This window comes from Bos indicus, chromosome 29 (genome assembly GCF_029378745.1).
Source record: "Bos indicus isolate NIAB-ARS_2022 breed Sahiwal x Tharparkar chromosome 29, NIAB-ARS_B.indTharparkar_mat_pri_1.0, whole genome shotgun sequence".
NCBI lineage: Eukaryota > Metazoa > Chordata > Mammalia > Artiodactyla > Bovidae > Bos > Bos indicus.
The window spans coordinates 11,395,598-11,412,353 of NC_091788.1; the positions used below are offsets into that span (position 1 = coordinate 11,395,598).

Here is a 16,756-nt window from a genome sequence, read left to right on the forward strand (position 1 = left end):
TGATGTGTGTAAAGCATTTAGCATAGTTCCTGAAACATGAAAAGGAAAGTTGCTCAGTTGTATCTGATTCTTTTTGACACCATGGACTCTGTAGTCCATGGAATTCTCCAGGCCAGAATACTGGAGTGGGTAGCCTTTCCCTTCTCCAGGGTATCTTCCCATCCCAGGGATCGAACCCAGGTCTCCTGCATTGTAGGTGAATTATTATTAATGGTTTTAATATTACCATTCATGTTAGAATTAGTATTTTTGTTAATAATGTTAATATTAATAATAGTCTTAGTAGTACAGAAAAACCATTTTTTGGTATAGCTGAAGTTAAATCTAAGCAGAGAGAGTCTTCCAAGTCATATCAGAATGATTCCTCTGGAGGCTGGTGTTTGAGTTAAACATGGCACCGCTCACTGGTTCTTGTCATCTTTTGCTTAGTCATCTCTTGGAGAAAACTGGAAAAATAAAGGAGAAGGACCACTTGTCTGGTACCAGGAGGAGTATTGTTTAGGTCTCTTGTTGTTCAGTCACTAAATCATGTCTGACTCTTTGCGACCCCATGGACTGCAGCACGCCAGGCTTCCCTCTCCTACACTATCTCCCAGAGTTTTCTCAAATTCATGTCCACTGAGTTGGTGATGCCACCCAAGCATCTCATCCTCTGATGCTCCCTTATCCTCCTGTCCTCAATCTTTCTCAGCATCAGGATCTTTTCCAGTGAGTCGTCTCTGCATCAGGTGGCCAAAGTATTGGAGTTTCTGCTTAGCATCAGTGCTTCCAATGAATATTCAGGGTTGATTTCCTTCAGGATTGACTGGTTGGATCTCCTTGCAATCCAAGGAATTCTCAAGAGTCTTCTGTAACACCACAATTGAAAAGAATCAGTTCTTCAATTCTCAGCTTTCTTTATAGTCCAATTGTCACATCCATACACGACTGCTGGAAAAACCATAGCTTTGACTAGACGGACCTTCGTCGGCAAAGTAGTGTCTCTGCTTTTTAATATGCTGTCTAGGTTAGTCAAAGCTTTTCTTCCAAGGAGCAAGTGGCTTTTAATTTCATGGCTAGAGTCACCATTTGCAGTGATTTTGGAGCACCCCAAAATAAAGTCTCTCACTGTTTCCCCTGTTTCCCTATCTATTGCCATGAAGTGATGAGATCAGATCCCATGGTCTTAGTTTTCTGAATGTTGAGCCTCAAGCCAACTTTTTCATTCTCCTCTTTCACTTTCATCAAGAGGATCTTTAGTTCTTCTTTACTTTCTGCCGTAAGGGTGGTGTCATCTGCATATCTGAGGTTATTGATATTTCTCCCAGCAATCTTGATTCCAGCCTGTGCTTTATCCAGCCTGGCATTTCTCGTGATGTACTCTGCATATAAGTTAAATAAGCAGGGTGACAATATACAGCCTTGGTGTACTCCTTTCCTGATGTAGAACCAGTCTATTTTTCCATGTCCAGTTCTTACTGTTGCTTCTTGACCTGCATACAGATTTTTCAGGGGCAGGTAAGGTGGACTGGTATTCCCATCCCTTTAAGAATTTTCCAGTTTGTTATGATCCGCACAGTCAAAGGCTTTGGCATAGTCAATAAAGCAGCAGTTTCTTTCTATTATCATTCTAGATCCTCTTTCAATCTGGAACGCTTCAGAGCTGTTGATTACCTATTTCTCTGTTTACACTCAGTAAAACTCAGTTTTTACTCAGTAATACAGTTGTTTACACAAAACTCAGTTTACCGTCAGTAATACAGTTATCACTGTGCACGTGACTTAGCTGCATGTATGTATTATTTACTCGGTAATTTGTGGCCTTCTCAAGGTCAAGAACTGGTTCACATTCAGTTTGGGTTCTTAGCATATATAACTGAAAGGAAAGATGTGGTGAGAGACATATAATGCTTAAGAATCTGATATCATTTGACATTGTGTCAGTCCAATGATGTGGTCTGTTTTTGCTTAAGCCTGAGTTGACAATGTCTCACAATGAAAGAGGTTGCATTCAGGAGCCAGAATTACTTGGTAGCTTGAGCAGGTTATACCCAACTCATCAATTTGTTTAATTGTCAGTCATAACTTTATTCAATAAATAGTTATTGAGCATATGTGCCAGGCATTTGGTTAAAGGACTGCAGATATGGGGATAAACCACACCCAAATGGCCCCTGTTCTCACAGAACCTTATAGTGCAATATAAAAACTCCAAATATACACAATCATATTGCATGATAAAAGTTGTGATTTGGGGGGTATAGGCAACTATGGGAATATCCACAAAACCTCGGATTTGCGTTTCATGAAAGCTTCTGAGAAAAGGTAATGTCAAGATTGAGTCCAGAGGATCAGTGAATGTTAAGATGAACAATTTTTACTAATAAAGCATTAATTGATCATCAAGATTGAGTTTACAGTCTAATTTAAGCCTGTATCACTCTTCAAATTGGATCTTAATTTTCTGAAAATAATTAAATAAGTTCTTTACAGTACCATGTAAGGTTAACCAAGTTTATTATCTCTCTGTGTCCTGATTTATTCTGCCAAACAATTCAGTGAGATGTATATTTTTATGAATGAAATCTTTCTCTATACCAGCTGAATCTTACTGCAAGAATCTTTGAGGAGCTTCTATAATCAGTTTAACTTTGCAAAATTTTACTTTTGGTGTTCTTGGATATTTAGGTTGTAGAACACAAGCACTTCCTGGCTGTGATGAGTGACATGAATGTGGCTTTACATATGTTAAAGTTTTTAAAGCTTAAAAAATTCCTCAAAAAACTAAAAATGGAATTGCCATATGATCTAGCAATTCCACTTCTGGGTATCTCTCCAAAATAATTGAAAGCATAGTTCCAAACATGTTTTTGTAAATGCATGTTCATAACAGCTTTACCCTCAATAGCCAAGAGGTTGAAGCAACCAGCAGCTCATCTACAGATGGATGAAGAAACAAAATGTGGTATATACATACAATGGGATATTATTCAGCCTTAAAAAGAAGGAAATCCTGTCACATGCTACAATATGGAGGACACTTGAAGGCATTAAGAAGTAAGCCCGTCATGAGAAGCAAACACCATGTGATTCCACTGATACAAGGCAGAATTGTCAAATTCATAGAGTAGCCAAATTTATATAAACAGAAAGTAGAATGGGGGTTGGCAGCGGCTGTAGGTGAGAAAATGCTGAGTTGTTTAATAAGTAAAGAGTTTCAATTTTGCAAGATGAAACCTGAAGATCGGTTGCACATCAGTGTGAATAAACTGAAAGTGAAAGTGGAGAGTGAAAAAGTTGGCTTAAAGCTCAATATTCAGAAAACGAAGATCATGGCATCCGGTCCCACCACTGCATGGGAAATTGATGGGGAAACAGTGGAAACAGTGTCAGACTTTATTTTTCTGGGCTCCAAAATCACTACAGATGGTGACTGCAGCCATGAAATTAAAGGACGCTTACTCCTTGGAAGGAAAGTTATGACCAACCTAGATAGCATATTCAAAAGCAGAGACATTACTTTGCCAACAAAGGTTCATCTAGTCAAGGCTATGGTTTTTCCTGTGGTCATGTATGGATGTGAGAGAGAGTTCTTCTGTGAAGAAGGCTGAGCGCCGAAGCATTGATGCTTTTTGACCTGTGGTGTTGGAGAAGACTCTTGAGAGTCCCTTGGACTGCAAGGAGATCCAACCAGTCCATTCTGAAGGAGATCAGCCCTGGGATTTCTTTGGAAGGAATGAGGCTAAAGCTGAAACTCCAGTACTTTGGCCACCTCATGCGAAGAGTTGACTCATTGGAAAAGACTCTGATGCTGGGAGGGATTGGGGGCAGGAGGAAAAGGGACGACAGAGGATGAGATGGCTGGATAGCATCACCAACTCGATGGACGTGAGTCTGAGTGAACTCCGGGAGTTGGTGATGGACAGGGAGGCCTGGCGTGCTGCGATTCATGGGGTCGCAAAGAGTCGGACACAACTGAGCGACTGATCTGATCTGATCTGATCTGATACACATAAAAGGGGCTTCCCTAGTGGCTCAGATGATAGACAATCTGCCTGCAGTTCAGGAGACCCGGGTTGGACTCCTGAGTTGAGAAGATCCCCTGGAGAAGGGAATGGCAACCCACTGCAGTGTTCTTGCCTGGGAAATTCCATCAACAGAGGAGCCTGGGTGGCTACAGTCCGTGGGATCGCAGAGTCAGATACAACTGAGCGAGTAACACACTTTCATATGCTTAAAACAGTTCAGCTGGTAAATTTTATGTGTATTTAACAATTTTTATTTTTATTTTTTGTCTTTTATTTATTTATCTTTTATTTAATTTATTTTATTTTTTCACTTTACAATATTGTATTGGTTTTGCCATATATCAACATGAATCCGCCACAGGTATACACGTGTTCCCCATCCTGAACCCTCCTCCCTTCTCCCTCCCTGTACCATCCCTCTGGGTCGTCCCAGTGCACCAGCCCCAAGCATCCAGTATCATGCATCGAACCTGGACTGGCGACTCGTTTCATATATGATATTATACATGTATCAATGTCATTCTCCCAAATCATCCCACCCTCTCCCTCTCCCACAGAGTCCAAGACTGTATTTAACAATTTTTTAAAAAATCCTTTAAAATTGGAGGTAATGATACGTTTATGTTTATTCCATAGTCTTGCCTTAAGAGCGGTGAGATACAGGAGTTCAACACTAGTGGGCACTCAGCTCATGTAGTGGTGTTGGGGGTCACTTATCACAAAGAAAGGAAGCTTGAGCTCTGTCACGTGGTCAGTGGGAGCCACTGAGGTGTTTTAAAGAGAAAGGCTCTGTCACTGTAAGATTCAGAAAGCCTGCCCCTTGGCATATGTACAGCGGCCGTCCTTAACCGTTTTGGCACAGGGACCAGTTTGGTGGAAGACATTTTTTTCACTGGGCTGGGGTGGGGCGGGGATGGTTTCAGGATGATTCAAGCACATGACCTGATTATCCTGCCGCTGATCTGGCAGAAGGTGGCGCTCAGGCAGTAATACAAGCGATGGGGGGCAGCTGCAAATACAGATGACGCTTCACGTGCTCGCTGGCCGCTCACTTCTGTTGTGCGACCCCGTTTCCAGCAGTCCATAAGACTGCTATTTGTTCGTGGCCCGAGGGTTGGGGACCCCTGTTGGCCAGGATGTATGGGAAAGGGGCAACCTCAGCAGCAGTCTGTCCAGTCCAGAGGCTGTTGCTGTGGTCCAGCTGAGAGCTGCAAACCCGAACGTGGGCAGTGGTTCACGGAGGTGGTAGGAGATGAGGACCTAGTAGGCTCAAGAGCTATCTGAGATAGTAATGAGGTAGACTCAGTGATTTATTGAACTGGCAGATGGCAGGGGGTGAAAGAGAGGATGGAGACTCACTGACTCCTACTTTTCTGGCTCGGGGGATCGCAGAGATGGCAGTGCCTCCCAGAGAGAGAACTGAAGAAGGGGGAGGAGTCGTGGAGGGGCTGTAGGCTGAAAGCCAGAGACACTAAACTGGGCATGTGTATGACATTATTCCACTTCCAGCAAACCCCACATAACTGATCCAGAATGAATATTAAGCTTGATTCATATTTCTAAGTCAGATGACCTTCCCAAATTATTCATAGAGTTAGGAAAATAAAAGTATGGTATTTTGTAATGCACAGGAATGTTCTACCCTCATTTTGTTGTCTGTCCTCCATGAAGTGCTTTTTTTTTTTTTTTTTTAACCAAGCTGCTGTAGGCTTGGATTTCATCTCCTTTTGGGAATGGGGGCCGGGGGAGCTTTATGAGAGTAGAAAGAGGATTCAGATCCCGATTATCTGGACAGGATCCTGGCTCTCATGACCAGTATGTAGGGGGTCCTGGACAAATCTCTTAACCTCTCTAAATGTCAGTTCTCTCATAAGTAAAATGGAGCATCACAGATAAGAAGAATTGGAATGAAAGAAATAAATGAGAGTTCTCTGCAAACTGCTTCATGATATTGTCAGCTGTAATTTTTGTTTTGAAACTGATATTAAGCTGGGAACACTGTGGAAAGCCTCCCTGGAAAATAAAAGTAATGATGATCAACTGAGTAAGAATGGACTCGAGATTGAATTGCCAACCTTGAGTGGTTCCTCTTGTTACTGTCAGTTTATGAGTCAGCTGGAGAGCTGATGTTTAAGAAATCATATTTCTCACCTAAAAATGAGAGAAACATAAGCATGGTTTTGTAAGAAAATGTGTTGTTTGTGACTTGATATGATAATAGTAGCTGTCGGCGATGATAAGAAAGGGGTGCTGGGAAGTGGTAGCATCACAGGTAAACCTGTGGTGTTATGTCAGTTTTGGATCTCCTCCCCCAATTACCCCTTTGCCATTCACAGGGAGCAAAGGAAAAACAAGGCAAACTAACATTTTATTAGCTGGGTTGCATGTAGGATATAGAGTGTTCCGTTTTTTCTCCCCCAAGTAGACTAATAGCCATGAAACAGTGAGATTCTAACAGTGGGTAGGTCTGAAGGAAATGGGATGAGAAGCAAAGACAGACAGAAGAAGGGGACACCCAGGCCAAGGCTGGAGATGGAGACTGACCCATGGCCGTGTTGACCCTCCACAGAGCGTGCCTTGTCCTGGCCCATTTCTCTCTCTGCCAGCTCCCTTTGGTGTGCTTGGAAGACCCAGAGGAGGGCCTTACTGTTGACAGAGGATGCTCTTACTATTACAGGCGTGTGGAAGGAAGATGACAAAGAGCAAAAGGCACCAAGAGAGAAGGAACTGTTTCCTTATCTGTTTCCCTTCAGGGAATCCTCTCAATATAATTCAGGCAGATTTTTTTTGGGGGGCGGGGGCGGCCTTAATTGTTAAGTTCTTTAAACGAAAGCTCCATCTTTGGAAATTGTGAACCTTTGTCCTAGAGTCTAACTAACCCAAATCAACACTCCTCCTCCTTGGATATGAAAGGAAGAAAATATTCTTTCTTTGGAGGCCAATACAAACAATGCAGGTGGCAGAAATTTTCCCTTATTTCCTAGAAAACTTACAACTTTCATGCTTTCTGAATCAAAATTAGATTCCCCAACTGGTTGCATCAGAATTCTGTCTTCTTGCTCCGCACTTTTTTTTTTTTTTTAGTTTTCCATCCATGGCCTAAAATTTTTAGCACATATTCAGCTATTCTGATCCTTTGGAGGGATACCTCCTCACCTACTTAGGTAAATTGTCTCAGTGTCATTTGTTATCATGCTTCTATGTTTTATAAACAGAGATAGTACATTAAAGGCAAAGACCAGTCATCAGCATTGCTTGGCATTGATGGTTGGTTCGATGTGGCTTGCCAGTGACCTAGTCTGTGGTGCCCACCCAAAGGGGCTGTAGCAAGGTCTGTTGGGTGATATCAGCCACAGGTGAGCACTGTGCCCTGGACATGAAGTGAGAACGTGAAGTTCAGAACGGTACCTTTTGCAAACACTCATGCTTTTTTTTCTTTGTCTTTTCTCCTAGAAGTATCGCTATCAAGATGAGGACGCTCCACACGATCATTCCTTACCTCGACTGACCCACGAAGTGAGAGGCCCTGAACTGGTGCACGTGTCAGAAAAGAACCTGTCTCAGATAGAAAATGTCCATGGATACGTCCTGCAGTCTCACATCTCTCCTCTGAAGGTCAGTTCTATTGCTCTTAGAGCTGGCGGCAGGGGATGGTATGCATTGCTAAGGGAGGTGTCTGCTGGCTTAAGTGGGGCTCTTTTAAAACACTATGGTGGGACATGGTTGCCAAAGCGTCTTTCTGTGGTTTGGAGGTTTACCTGGAATTCCTGACACAGGACAGTTACTCTCACTGTTATTTGTTTAAGTGTCTGGAAAATCCTTTTAATTTCTGCAAATGGGCTAAGGAGAGACCAAACACTGACAAACTGAATGGGAAAATACATGGATCCATGTATTTACAGAGCCCACAGGGACATCAAGATTTCGTTCAAATTGTATTTCTCCCTCTATTTGCTTGGCTCCAGATAACTATAACATGATGACACCTAGTAATTGCCGTACCTTACAGACTAAAAAAGAATCTGTGAGTTGGTTCATCAACAGCTCTATTTTATAATTCTTTCTATTTGGTGTCATACTTTTCCGATGCTTTCTACATTTTTTTTTCCTTAGATTTAAAACAATTTTTGGGTAAGTGCTATTTTGACAGGAAGGGACAATGAAATGAGGGTTAAGAAATTTCTGTGTTCCTTGGTTACAGTTTACTGTGTCATTTGCTTTGCTGATGCTATGGGATTTTGTGTCTTGGGTAAAAGCTTATAAATGTTGATTAAAGTCAATTAAAGGGAAAATGGAACTAGAGTCAATGATGTAATAGGAGCGAACTTAAATGTAAAACAAAACAAACAAAAAAAACTACCACATAGCCCCTTGATATTGCTAAAAAACTTTTTATTTTGTTAGCTAGAATGTTCACTTCACTGGCACTTTCATAGAGCTGCTTGCAGTAAAAAATGTAGCCATGAAGGTTGCCCTGATGCCTTCTGGGATCTTATTATACCTTCCAAAACATCAGAGAAAGGCTATATTATGTTTAATATAGTTCCAAAATTTGGTACATTTTAAGTACCTTGGCAGTCTAAACCTGCATTATTAAATGAACTAGTTCTGGTTACCACACATTAGAATATTGGGCTAATTATCAAATTCCAGTCAGTATTTAATATTTTGCTGTTGAAACTCATTGTTCATTTCTTCCTGGAAAGAAAAGAACTCTTTTCCAAAGAATTTTCTTTGGAAATCACTGATGGATGGGAATAGGTATGGTCAGCCAGGAGAAGAGAAGATAAAAGCATAGGGAACAGAGATTTACCTTCTCATACTTAGGGCTGTCATGTAGGAATCATGGTATCAGTGGGCGTAAGCACAACCACTGTGTATAATTAATAGGAATGTATATTTGGGATCATTATAGGACCACAACTTATGTCAACTAGTGCTACCTCCAAAAATACTGTTTTGTAAATTACGAGCTGCCTGTCCCTACCACTCCAGTGTTCTTGCCTGGAGAATCCCAGGGACGGCGGAGCCTGGTGGGCTGCCGTCTATGGGGTCGCACAGAGTCGGATACGACTGAAGCGACTTAGCAGCAGCAGCAGAAACCTTCCAGGCTTGTCTGATGACCTAGAGGTGATACAGAGGAAAGCACTCCTTCTTCAGCAGGAGAGTGCACAAAGTTGTCTCTAAGGGTTTGGTCTAACTGTAGAAATCAGTGATTTCACTCCAGGGTCAGATGAATCCCTTCCTGCTTTAAGCATCTTTCATCTTTGCAAAAAAAAAAAATTGCTCAGCCTAAATCAGTACTGACCAGTGTAAACTGAGAAAAGGCAAAGCTGGGAGACTGGACTGTGCAGAGAGAAGTTGCACTTCAGATGTTTTTCTAACTGGATGAAGGAATCCCTGTAAGACCCTCCATGAAGCCTCCCCTCCTGTTAGTCCTCACAACCTACCACGTCCTTTTCTAATCAGCTCTAGAGCAGAGTCCCCAATGGCTTTAAGATGAGAAGGATGATGGAGGCTAGTCTAAAGCTAACCTGGCAACAGTAAAAAATATGAACAAAATAATTAAAGGACTATCAGATCTTCATTTTGTATGTTACATATTCAGCATATACTTGATAATCTAATTACTGAACGTCTGCACTTTGGGGGATTATACCATGTGTAATGGTGCTTCATGCCTCATTTGGAAAATGTCTATTCAAGTTGAAGGCAACTTAAGTTTTTTGCGGAAGATCATCTCTCAGATATAAAGGGATCTTTCCTCTCTCCCCTTTATCTCTTGACTCCAGGAATCTCAGAGTTCAATGTCTTCCACTTTGGTTGTTTTCTTCAGTTTTATTTTGTTTCAGTTGCTCCCTTCTATCTTTTTTCTTACTATGTTCTTTATTTATTTTTCTGGTGTTCATGGTTTTACTGTAGTGATGTCTTTTGCTGAAGATTTCTCACATCGGTTTTAAAAGTAGCACCTGTGAATAATAAACCTCTGATATGAAACATCAAGGTTAGAATAGGCTTTTTTTCCTTTTTGGAATGACCAGCTAAGCAGTGTGGCCCCCAGTGTATTATAAAGAGAATGGAAAGGTGACCTCATCCAGGGCTTCTGCACCCAGCCTGCCAGTTAGCTATTTTGGGGCCAGGAGGTTTCCATCATGACCCTCTAGAGTGTTGTTTGTGCTGAACAAGATATACTATTAGATTGTCTTAATGAAGAGTCTGTGTGCCTTCCTTCTATCGGCAACAGTGATAGAAATAAATGCACAATTTTTCCAGAAAAGAAAACAGCCCAGGGTGTTGCGTTTGCCAAAGTCACGGTGTATGCCATCATGGCTGATTTCAGGTTACCAGCCTGAAGGTGCTGGATGCACTCACAAAGATTGGCGCGTGAGGTTCTCATGAGACCAGACGAGCTGGCCCCAGCATGGCCCTGCATGATCAGACTCAAGCACATGTACTTTTATAGTCACAAAAAACACATTTCCTGATCAAAAGTCGTTAAGAGGTTATTATATTATCACAGTTCAAGTGTTTGGGAAACCTGCCCTGATTAAAATCTAATGTGTTATTTTCTCATAAAGGAAGCCTATTAGAGCCAGAGATGTGCTAAGAGGGTACAAATTCTCCATTAGACCTGGCACAGTTTCAACCTTGTTGCTTCTTTGATCTGTCTGGTGCTCTTGGGTCAAGCACTAAAAGGGGGAAAAGTGAGGAGACAAAACACACAATGAGATACCTCCCCCTGGATCCTACTTAGAAGACCGTGTGGGGACTTCCCTGGCGGTCCAGTGGTTAAGACTCCACCTTCCAAGGCAGGGATTGCAGTTTCGGTCCCTGGTCAGGGAACTAAGATCCCACGTGCCTCGTGACCAAAAAACCAAAACATAAAACAGAAACAGTGTTCTGATGATTTCAGTAAAGAGTTTAAAAGTGGTCAAAATAAACCTTAAATAAATCCTAAAAAAGATTTATTTCTCAATAAAAATAGTATCAAAATATTATAATCAAAATGAGTCTTTAAAAAAATAGACAGCAATGTGGTTCTCTAGTATTAATTAGGAATTTACACATGGCATGCCTGAACAGAGTGTGAGATTGCTGGAGAACAGTTTAAATGTCATGTTTGGTGGTCTCCCAACGGTTAGCTGAGTAATCTGCCTGTTGCAGCTTTGACAGTCTTTTTTCCCATTGCCGCGTAGCACCTGAAACCTCGGTTCTAAGATTCATCTGCCTTTGGAGCACCCCCGCTGCTTGGCGGATAGATGGATTGCTTAGCCTGTTTTCATTAGAGCACCTCAGCCAGTGTGAAGTATGGGGTTGGAAGGAGAAATGCAATTTAGCAGTGAATTGGATGGAATGTGTTTTCTTGGCCTCCAGATGGGGATGTGTTCTCTTCAGATGCTACCTTAGAATCCTCCAGGAAAGAAACTGGCCTATAATAAAGTGTGAGCATTTTCTTTTCAGTTTAGATAAGCTCATTAAATAGTAATTGAGTGTCTACTATGGGTATCATAATAGGTGATGGGGACACAAAAGACAGTAAATTGTGATTTTAAATATGCCTGTTGCTCTCAGAGGGAATCTGAGTTCTAATTATGTATTGCTCATCCTTACTCTGCAATAGGAATTCAAATTCCTGAATCTTAGGTACTGTGAGACCCTAGGCGTCTATCAGAGTACTCTTTACAGAGTATCTGTTAGCTCTCTATCTCAGGTTCTTCCTCTGTAAAATGAAGGGAATAATAATATTTATCTCATAGGACGTTTATACTAATTAAATAAAATGACACATGTAAATTGCTTAATAAGTGGCTGGCACATAGTAAACACAACAAAACGTTGCTTTTGACTTTGTTATCATCAATCTGCTACCGTGGCAAATATCTTACAATCATTTATTTTATTTGTCTCATTTGACCTCAGTGAGGCAGTGTACCTGATTTTAAAATTCTAAAGTTCCCTTTCAATCATAGAACTAGTGAATAGGAATGTCCTTGTTGGTGTCTCAGATCTTTCTGGTTCCAAAATCTGTATTCTTTATCCCTCCTCCCCTAAACTGTTCTGCTATTTTTAAAGAGATCTTAGGGGCAAATTGTCTTTCGTTGGCTCTAGGTGTGTAAAATTTGAAAGTCTTTTTTTTTCCCCCCATATAGCCTTATTCTTAAAAGTTAAGCAGATACAAAATATAAGTGAATTTGTTAAGAAATTTACTTTCCTAAATGAGAACGGGGAAGAGTGTTAATAGATGGGAAAATGATGAGAAAAGAGAAGGGAAATAGGTTCTATCTTTAAAATATTTCCATCTACCCAGTAGTAAACTCCCAAAGCACTATGTTCCTCTCCCAAGTCAAGAGCTCGTTATTTGGGGCTAGTTCCCTTTTGAAGAATCTCTTGAGATTGTAAAAATGTGTTTCTCAGCAAGAGAGACACACTGCATTTTGAGCAACTGGAGAGTTTTCTGCATTGAGAAACAGTCCTCATGGTAGGTGTGTGTGTCATCGAAAAACCCAAGTACATCCATCCACACCACAACCCTCATGCTTTATCCTTCCCAGGACCTGGCAAGATCTGTTTCTGTCCTTTTTATTTGGTTATTCGTCTTTTAAAATGTTCATTCTATATGTGTTGGATTTCATAAACTATCTTACAATTTTCAGAAATGAGCATTGTTCAAGTTACAGATTCAAACATTGATCAATAAATGAATAAAGCTACTCTATGCTGTTTCACATTACCGTATTTGTTTGATCAGAAATTTAACCAATTATTTTAATTCTGTTGTTATTTATAACTATTAGTTTTGTTTTAATAAATTTACTGTCAATATTATCATCATTATATGAATGCCTTCAAGGTCAATCTGTGTTGGTTTTATTCATTATTATATTCTCAGACCTTCAACAAATACTTGTTAAATTAATTATTTTTCATTGGCAGTATGAACAGTTGACTTCTGGGGGATTGGTGACATCGATATTTAAATAAGCAAGAAATGAAGGCACAGATTTCTTATTTTTCTCCATCTGTTGTCCCCTTACCTAATCATCATGGATACAGCATTTCATCAATTTTAAACGTATGTCCTCATGTGTTACATATCTGAAATCTGAGTGTATCCTAAAATCAATGACAGCTTGCAGTTAAAATTGGCAGCATCTCCTAAGGTACCCCAAAAGTTGGTACATCTTATAGTCAAAGCCATCAGTGATTATTTACATGGAAGATTAAAGCTATTTTTTTATAGATTGGTATAGATTGCTTTAATCAGATAAACATGATTTTCTGTCTTCTGATTCTCATTGAGACCAGATAAATGATTCTCAGAAGATTTACTGGAAAGTGAGAATATGAGAAGTTAGGATAGACTCTTACACTCTTGAACAAATGGGCATTTGTTAAATGTATATGGGAAAACAATGGGGAATCTGGAGGAAGGGTAAATTTGGGGAAATTATAGGGAGTGATTGCTCATGAATGAAGAAGCCAATATACAGAAATGCAGGCAGAAAAGATTAAGTGTACTTTATTCCACAAACTATTTTCTTACCAGAGTTGCCAGAGCCTACTTATAGGAAAGTATGTTTTAGCCACAGTAATAAATTCTCTTTTTCCATGAAGTCTTTCCTATTAACTCTTGCCTGACTCCACTTGGTTATAATATCCTGTAACACAAGGAGTTTGCATAATTAGCTTTTTTATGTATACCTTATTCTATTAATCTAAATAATTTTTGTGGAATCAGGTATTGTCTTTTCCTTTAGCTATTCCATTTATCTTGCTCCTAATAAATGTATAAGCTCCTGTGAACTGGACCACATCTTATTTTTGTTTTTATTTTTCCTCTTTCTTCCACATTGACATCTACGGTGAAACTAAGCCAGTATTTCACAAAGTATTTCCAGTGGGATTTTTTCAGCATTATAAGGAAAATAAAGGAGTGAAAGCTGAAAACATTTGAGAGGTTAGGTGCATTAACTTTATTGAAGAATTTCTCAGTTGTTAGATATTATGCAATATAAACTTCTAAGATGGGGACCTGGTTAATACACTATTTTCCAAACATGTTTGGTCATGAGACCCTTTCTTCCAAATAAAATTATTTTTTGTTTGGATATATACACTTCTGAAAATACTATTAACATAATAGATACATAGACGATGGCTAGTACAACCAATAGAAAAGTTTAACATAAAAATTCACCCTGGCCCTAGAATCAGACTCAATCAGATCAAATGCCTGGTCCTCTAATTATTAGCTGTGTGAGCTCTCTCAAGTTTTTTAACTGCCTTAAGCCTCAGTTTCTTTAATTTGTAAAATAATGGCATTCATTGATGTTTCTTTGAGTTTTGAACGCTATAAAGAGCTCAGTGTGACATAAGAAATATGCAAAAATGGTAGCTATCCTTACTACTATTGATGTTTTGATAGTAGTATGTAATAGTATTATTCTAATATTCTAAATGGAAAACTTTGAAGTTTCTCATGGAATTTTTTTTCATTGTAATCTCTTATTGGTTTTCAAATGTCTGAGTGTTCTCACCTTCCTCTTTTTATCCACATCTACTATCCCAGTCCAGGTTTTCATTGCTTCCAGGCAGAAAGTAGTGTGGTTATTGTTAAACATCATGGGCTTTGGAGCCAAAAAATAGATTTTTGAATCCTGACTGCAATTTCTGGCAGGGTAACCTAGGAAAATCATCTAGCATTTCTGAAACGCAGTTAAGTTTAATATGAACAGAACCTCTTAAGAATATTGATTGATTCATTGATTTATCCATTCACTTGTACAGTAAAATCTCTTCGACCATCTCCTGTATGTGGGAGCTCTGTTATTCCCTGAGGACACAAAGAGGAATGTGCCTTCTAGTTCCTTACATGCAATAGATAGGCTTACGAACTTGGAGATGTGTGCATACAACCTGTCATGCTGTGTGCAATGAGGAAAGGAGCAAAGGAGAGGAAAATCCTCCCAAGACCTAGAGACATGCTTTAATTTTTTTCTGAGCTGGAGATCTGGGGACAGATGTGGTCAGAGAAAGCATTAGATGGGAGGTTATTTTTGACTTGAAGGAAGTTGGAGATAAAGCAGATTGGTCAAGGTTGTCCTAGATTCTAGTACTTGCGTATCAGGATGGAGGAATTCTAGAAATGGCAGGCCTTTTGATTTGTAATTGAGTTGGGCAGAGAGACAGAATGTAAGGACTAAGAAGGTATACAGAAGTGGGTCCAAAGCATGTCTTCAAACAAGGGAGATGGATGGGAACAGGTATTGAAGGGCCTGCTGTGAAGACTGGACGTCACCTTGTAGGTAATGAGGAATGACTATGCAATTTAAAAAGAGGAGACTCCTAGTCAGAGTTGCAAATTAGACCATTAGTCACGTCATGCAGCAGAGTGGAGGAAAAACAAGAAAAAGGTGTATCGCAATCAAGGACATCAGGCAAAATGCAACAGGTGGACACGCTCTGAGATATAGCAGAGACACTGGGGATGGAGGATGGAATGAACTAGAAAGATTATTGAGGAAAAGATACCCTCAGGAACTTGAGACCCATTGAGTATAGATGATAGAGGAGAGAAAGAAATGGAAGTAAATTCATACTTTTTTTTTTTTATTTGACCAATTGCATAGGGGAAGTATCATGGCAGGTAATCAAGAATGCCAGAGGAAGGATAGATGTAAGGGTGGGGTGAAGAGATTCTGAGGTTAGATCTGAATAATTGAGTTTGATCTATATATGCTACACTCAAGTAGAAGGGCTTAACAGGCAGTTTGAAATAAAGATCTGGGAATTTACAGAGACCTGATTGAGAAATGAAGACTTAGGCATTTTCTGTATAGTTGAGGTGGTATGGATAGGACTGCTTAGCTAAGGGGGAGGAGGATGCTGGGGACCGAATCACAGGAAACAATACTACCGTGTTAGGGGTCTTATGGACAGAGAAGACCACCGAGGAGACCATGAAACAGAGAGTAATTTATCACAACGTTTAAGCATTAGTGGGCTTCCCAGGTGGTCTATGGTAAAGAACCCTCCTGTCGATGCAGGAGACATAAAAGAAGCAGATCTGATCCCTGGGTTGAAAAGATCCCCTAGAGGCAGGCATGGCAACCCACTCCAGTGTTCTTTCCTGAAGAATCTCATGGACAAGCCTTAGTTGTCTAATGTTTCTGTTTAAAACTGAGTTATACATTTCTCATTGATGAGGATCATATCTTATAACTGAAAAATGTATGGCTCATTTATAGTGCCTAGAATCGAGTTGTCCAAACACTAAATGCCTTTTTAATACTTGTTACTGTTCTTCAGTCACTAAGTCCTGTCCTACTGTTTGCAAGCCCATGGACTGCAGCTTTCCAGGCCTCCCTATCCTTCACCATCTCCTGGAGTCTGCTCAAACTCATGTCCATTGAATCTGTGATGCCATCCAACCATCTCATCCTCTGTCATCCCCTTCTCCTCCTGCCTTCAGTCTTTCCCAGCATCAGGGTCTTTTCCAGTGAGTCAGCTCTTAGCATCAGGTGACCATACTATTGGAGCTTTAACTTCAGCATCAGTCCTTCCAATGAATATTCAGGCTTGATTTCCTTTAGGATGGACTGGTTAATACTTGTTGTGCATGTATGAATGCTAAGTTGCTTCAGTCGTGTCTGACTCTGTGACCCTATGGACCGTAGCTAGCCAAGCTCCTCTGTCCATGGGTTCTCCAGGTAAGAATGCTGGAGTGGGTTGTCCTGCCCTCCTCCAGG

At 40.3% G+C, this 16,756-nt stretch overlaps 1 protein-coding gene across 5 annotated transcripts in view; it reads left to right on the forward strand.

The window, feature by feature from the left end:
* Window positions 1-16,756, forward strand: part of DLG2 (discs large MAGUK scaffold protein 2) — a 2,332,068-nt gene that overhangs the window by 1,119,379 nt on the left and 1,195,933 nt on the right. For all 5 annotated transcript variants that reach the window (XM_070783335.1, XM_070783336.1, XM_070783337.1 and 2 more), the window contains one exon: window positions 7,461-7,622. In XM_070783335.1, the coding sequence (XP_070639436.1) occupies window positions 7,461-7,622 (162 nt within the window). The remainder of the gene's footprint in view (window positions 1-7,460; window positions 7,623-16,756) is intronic.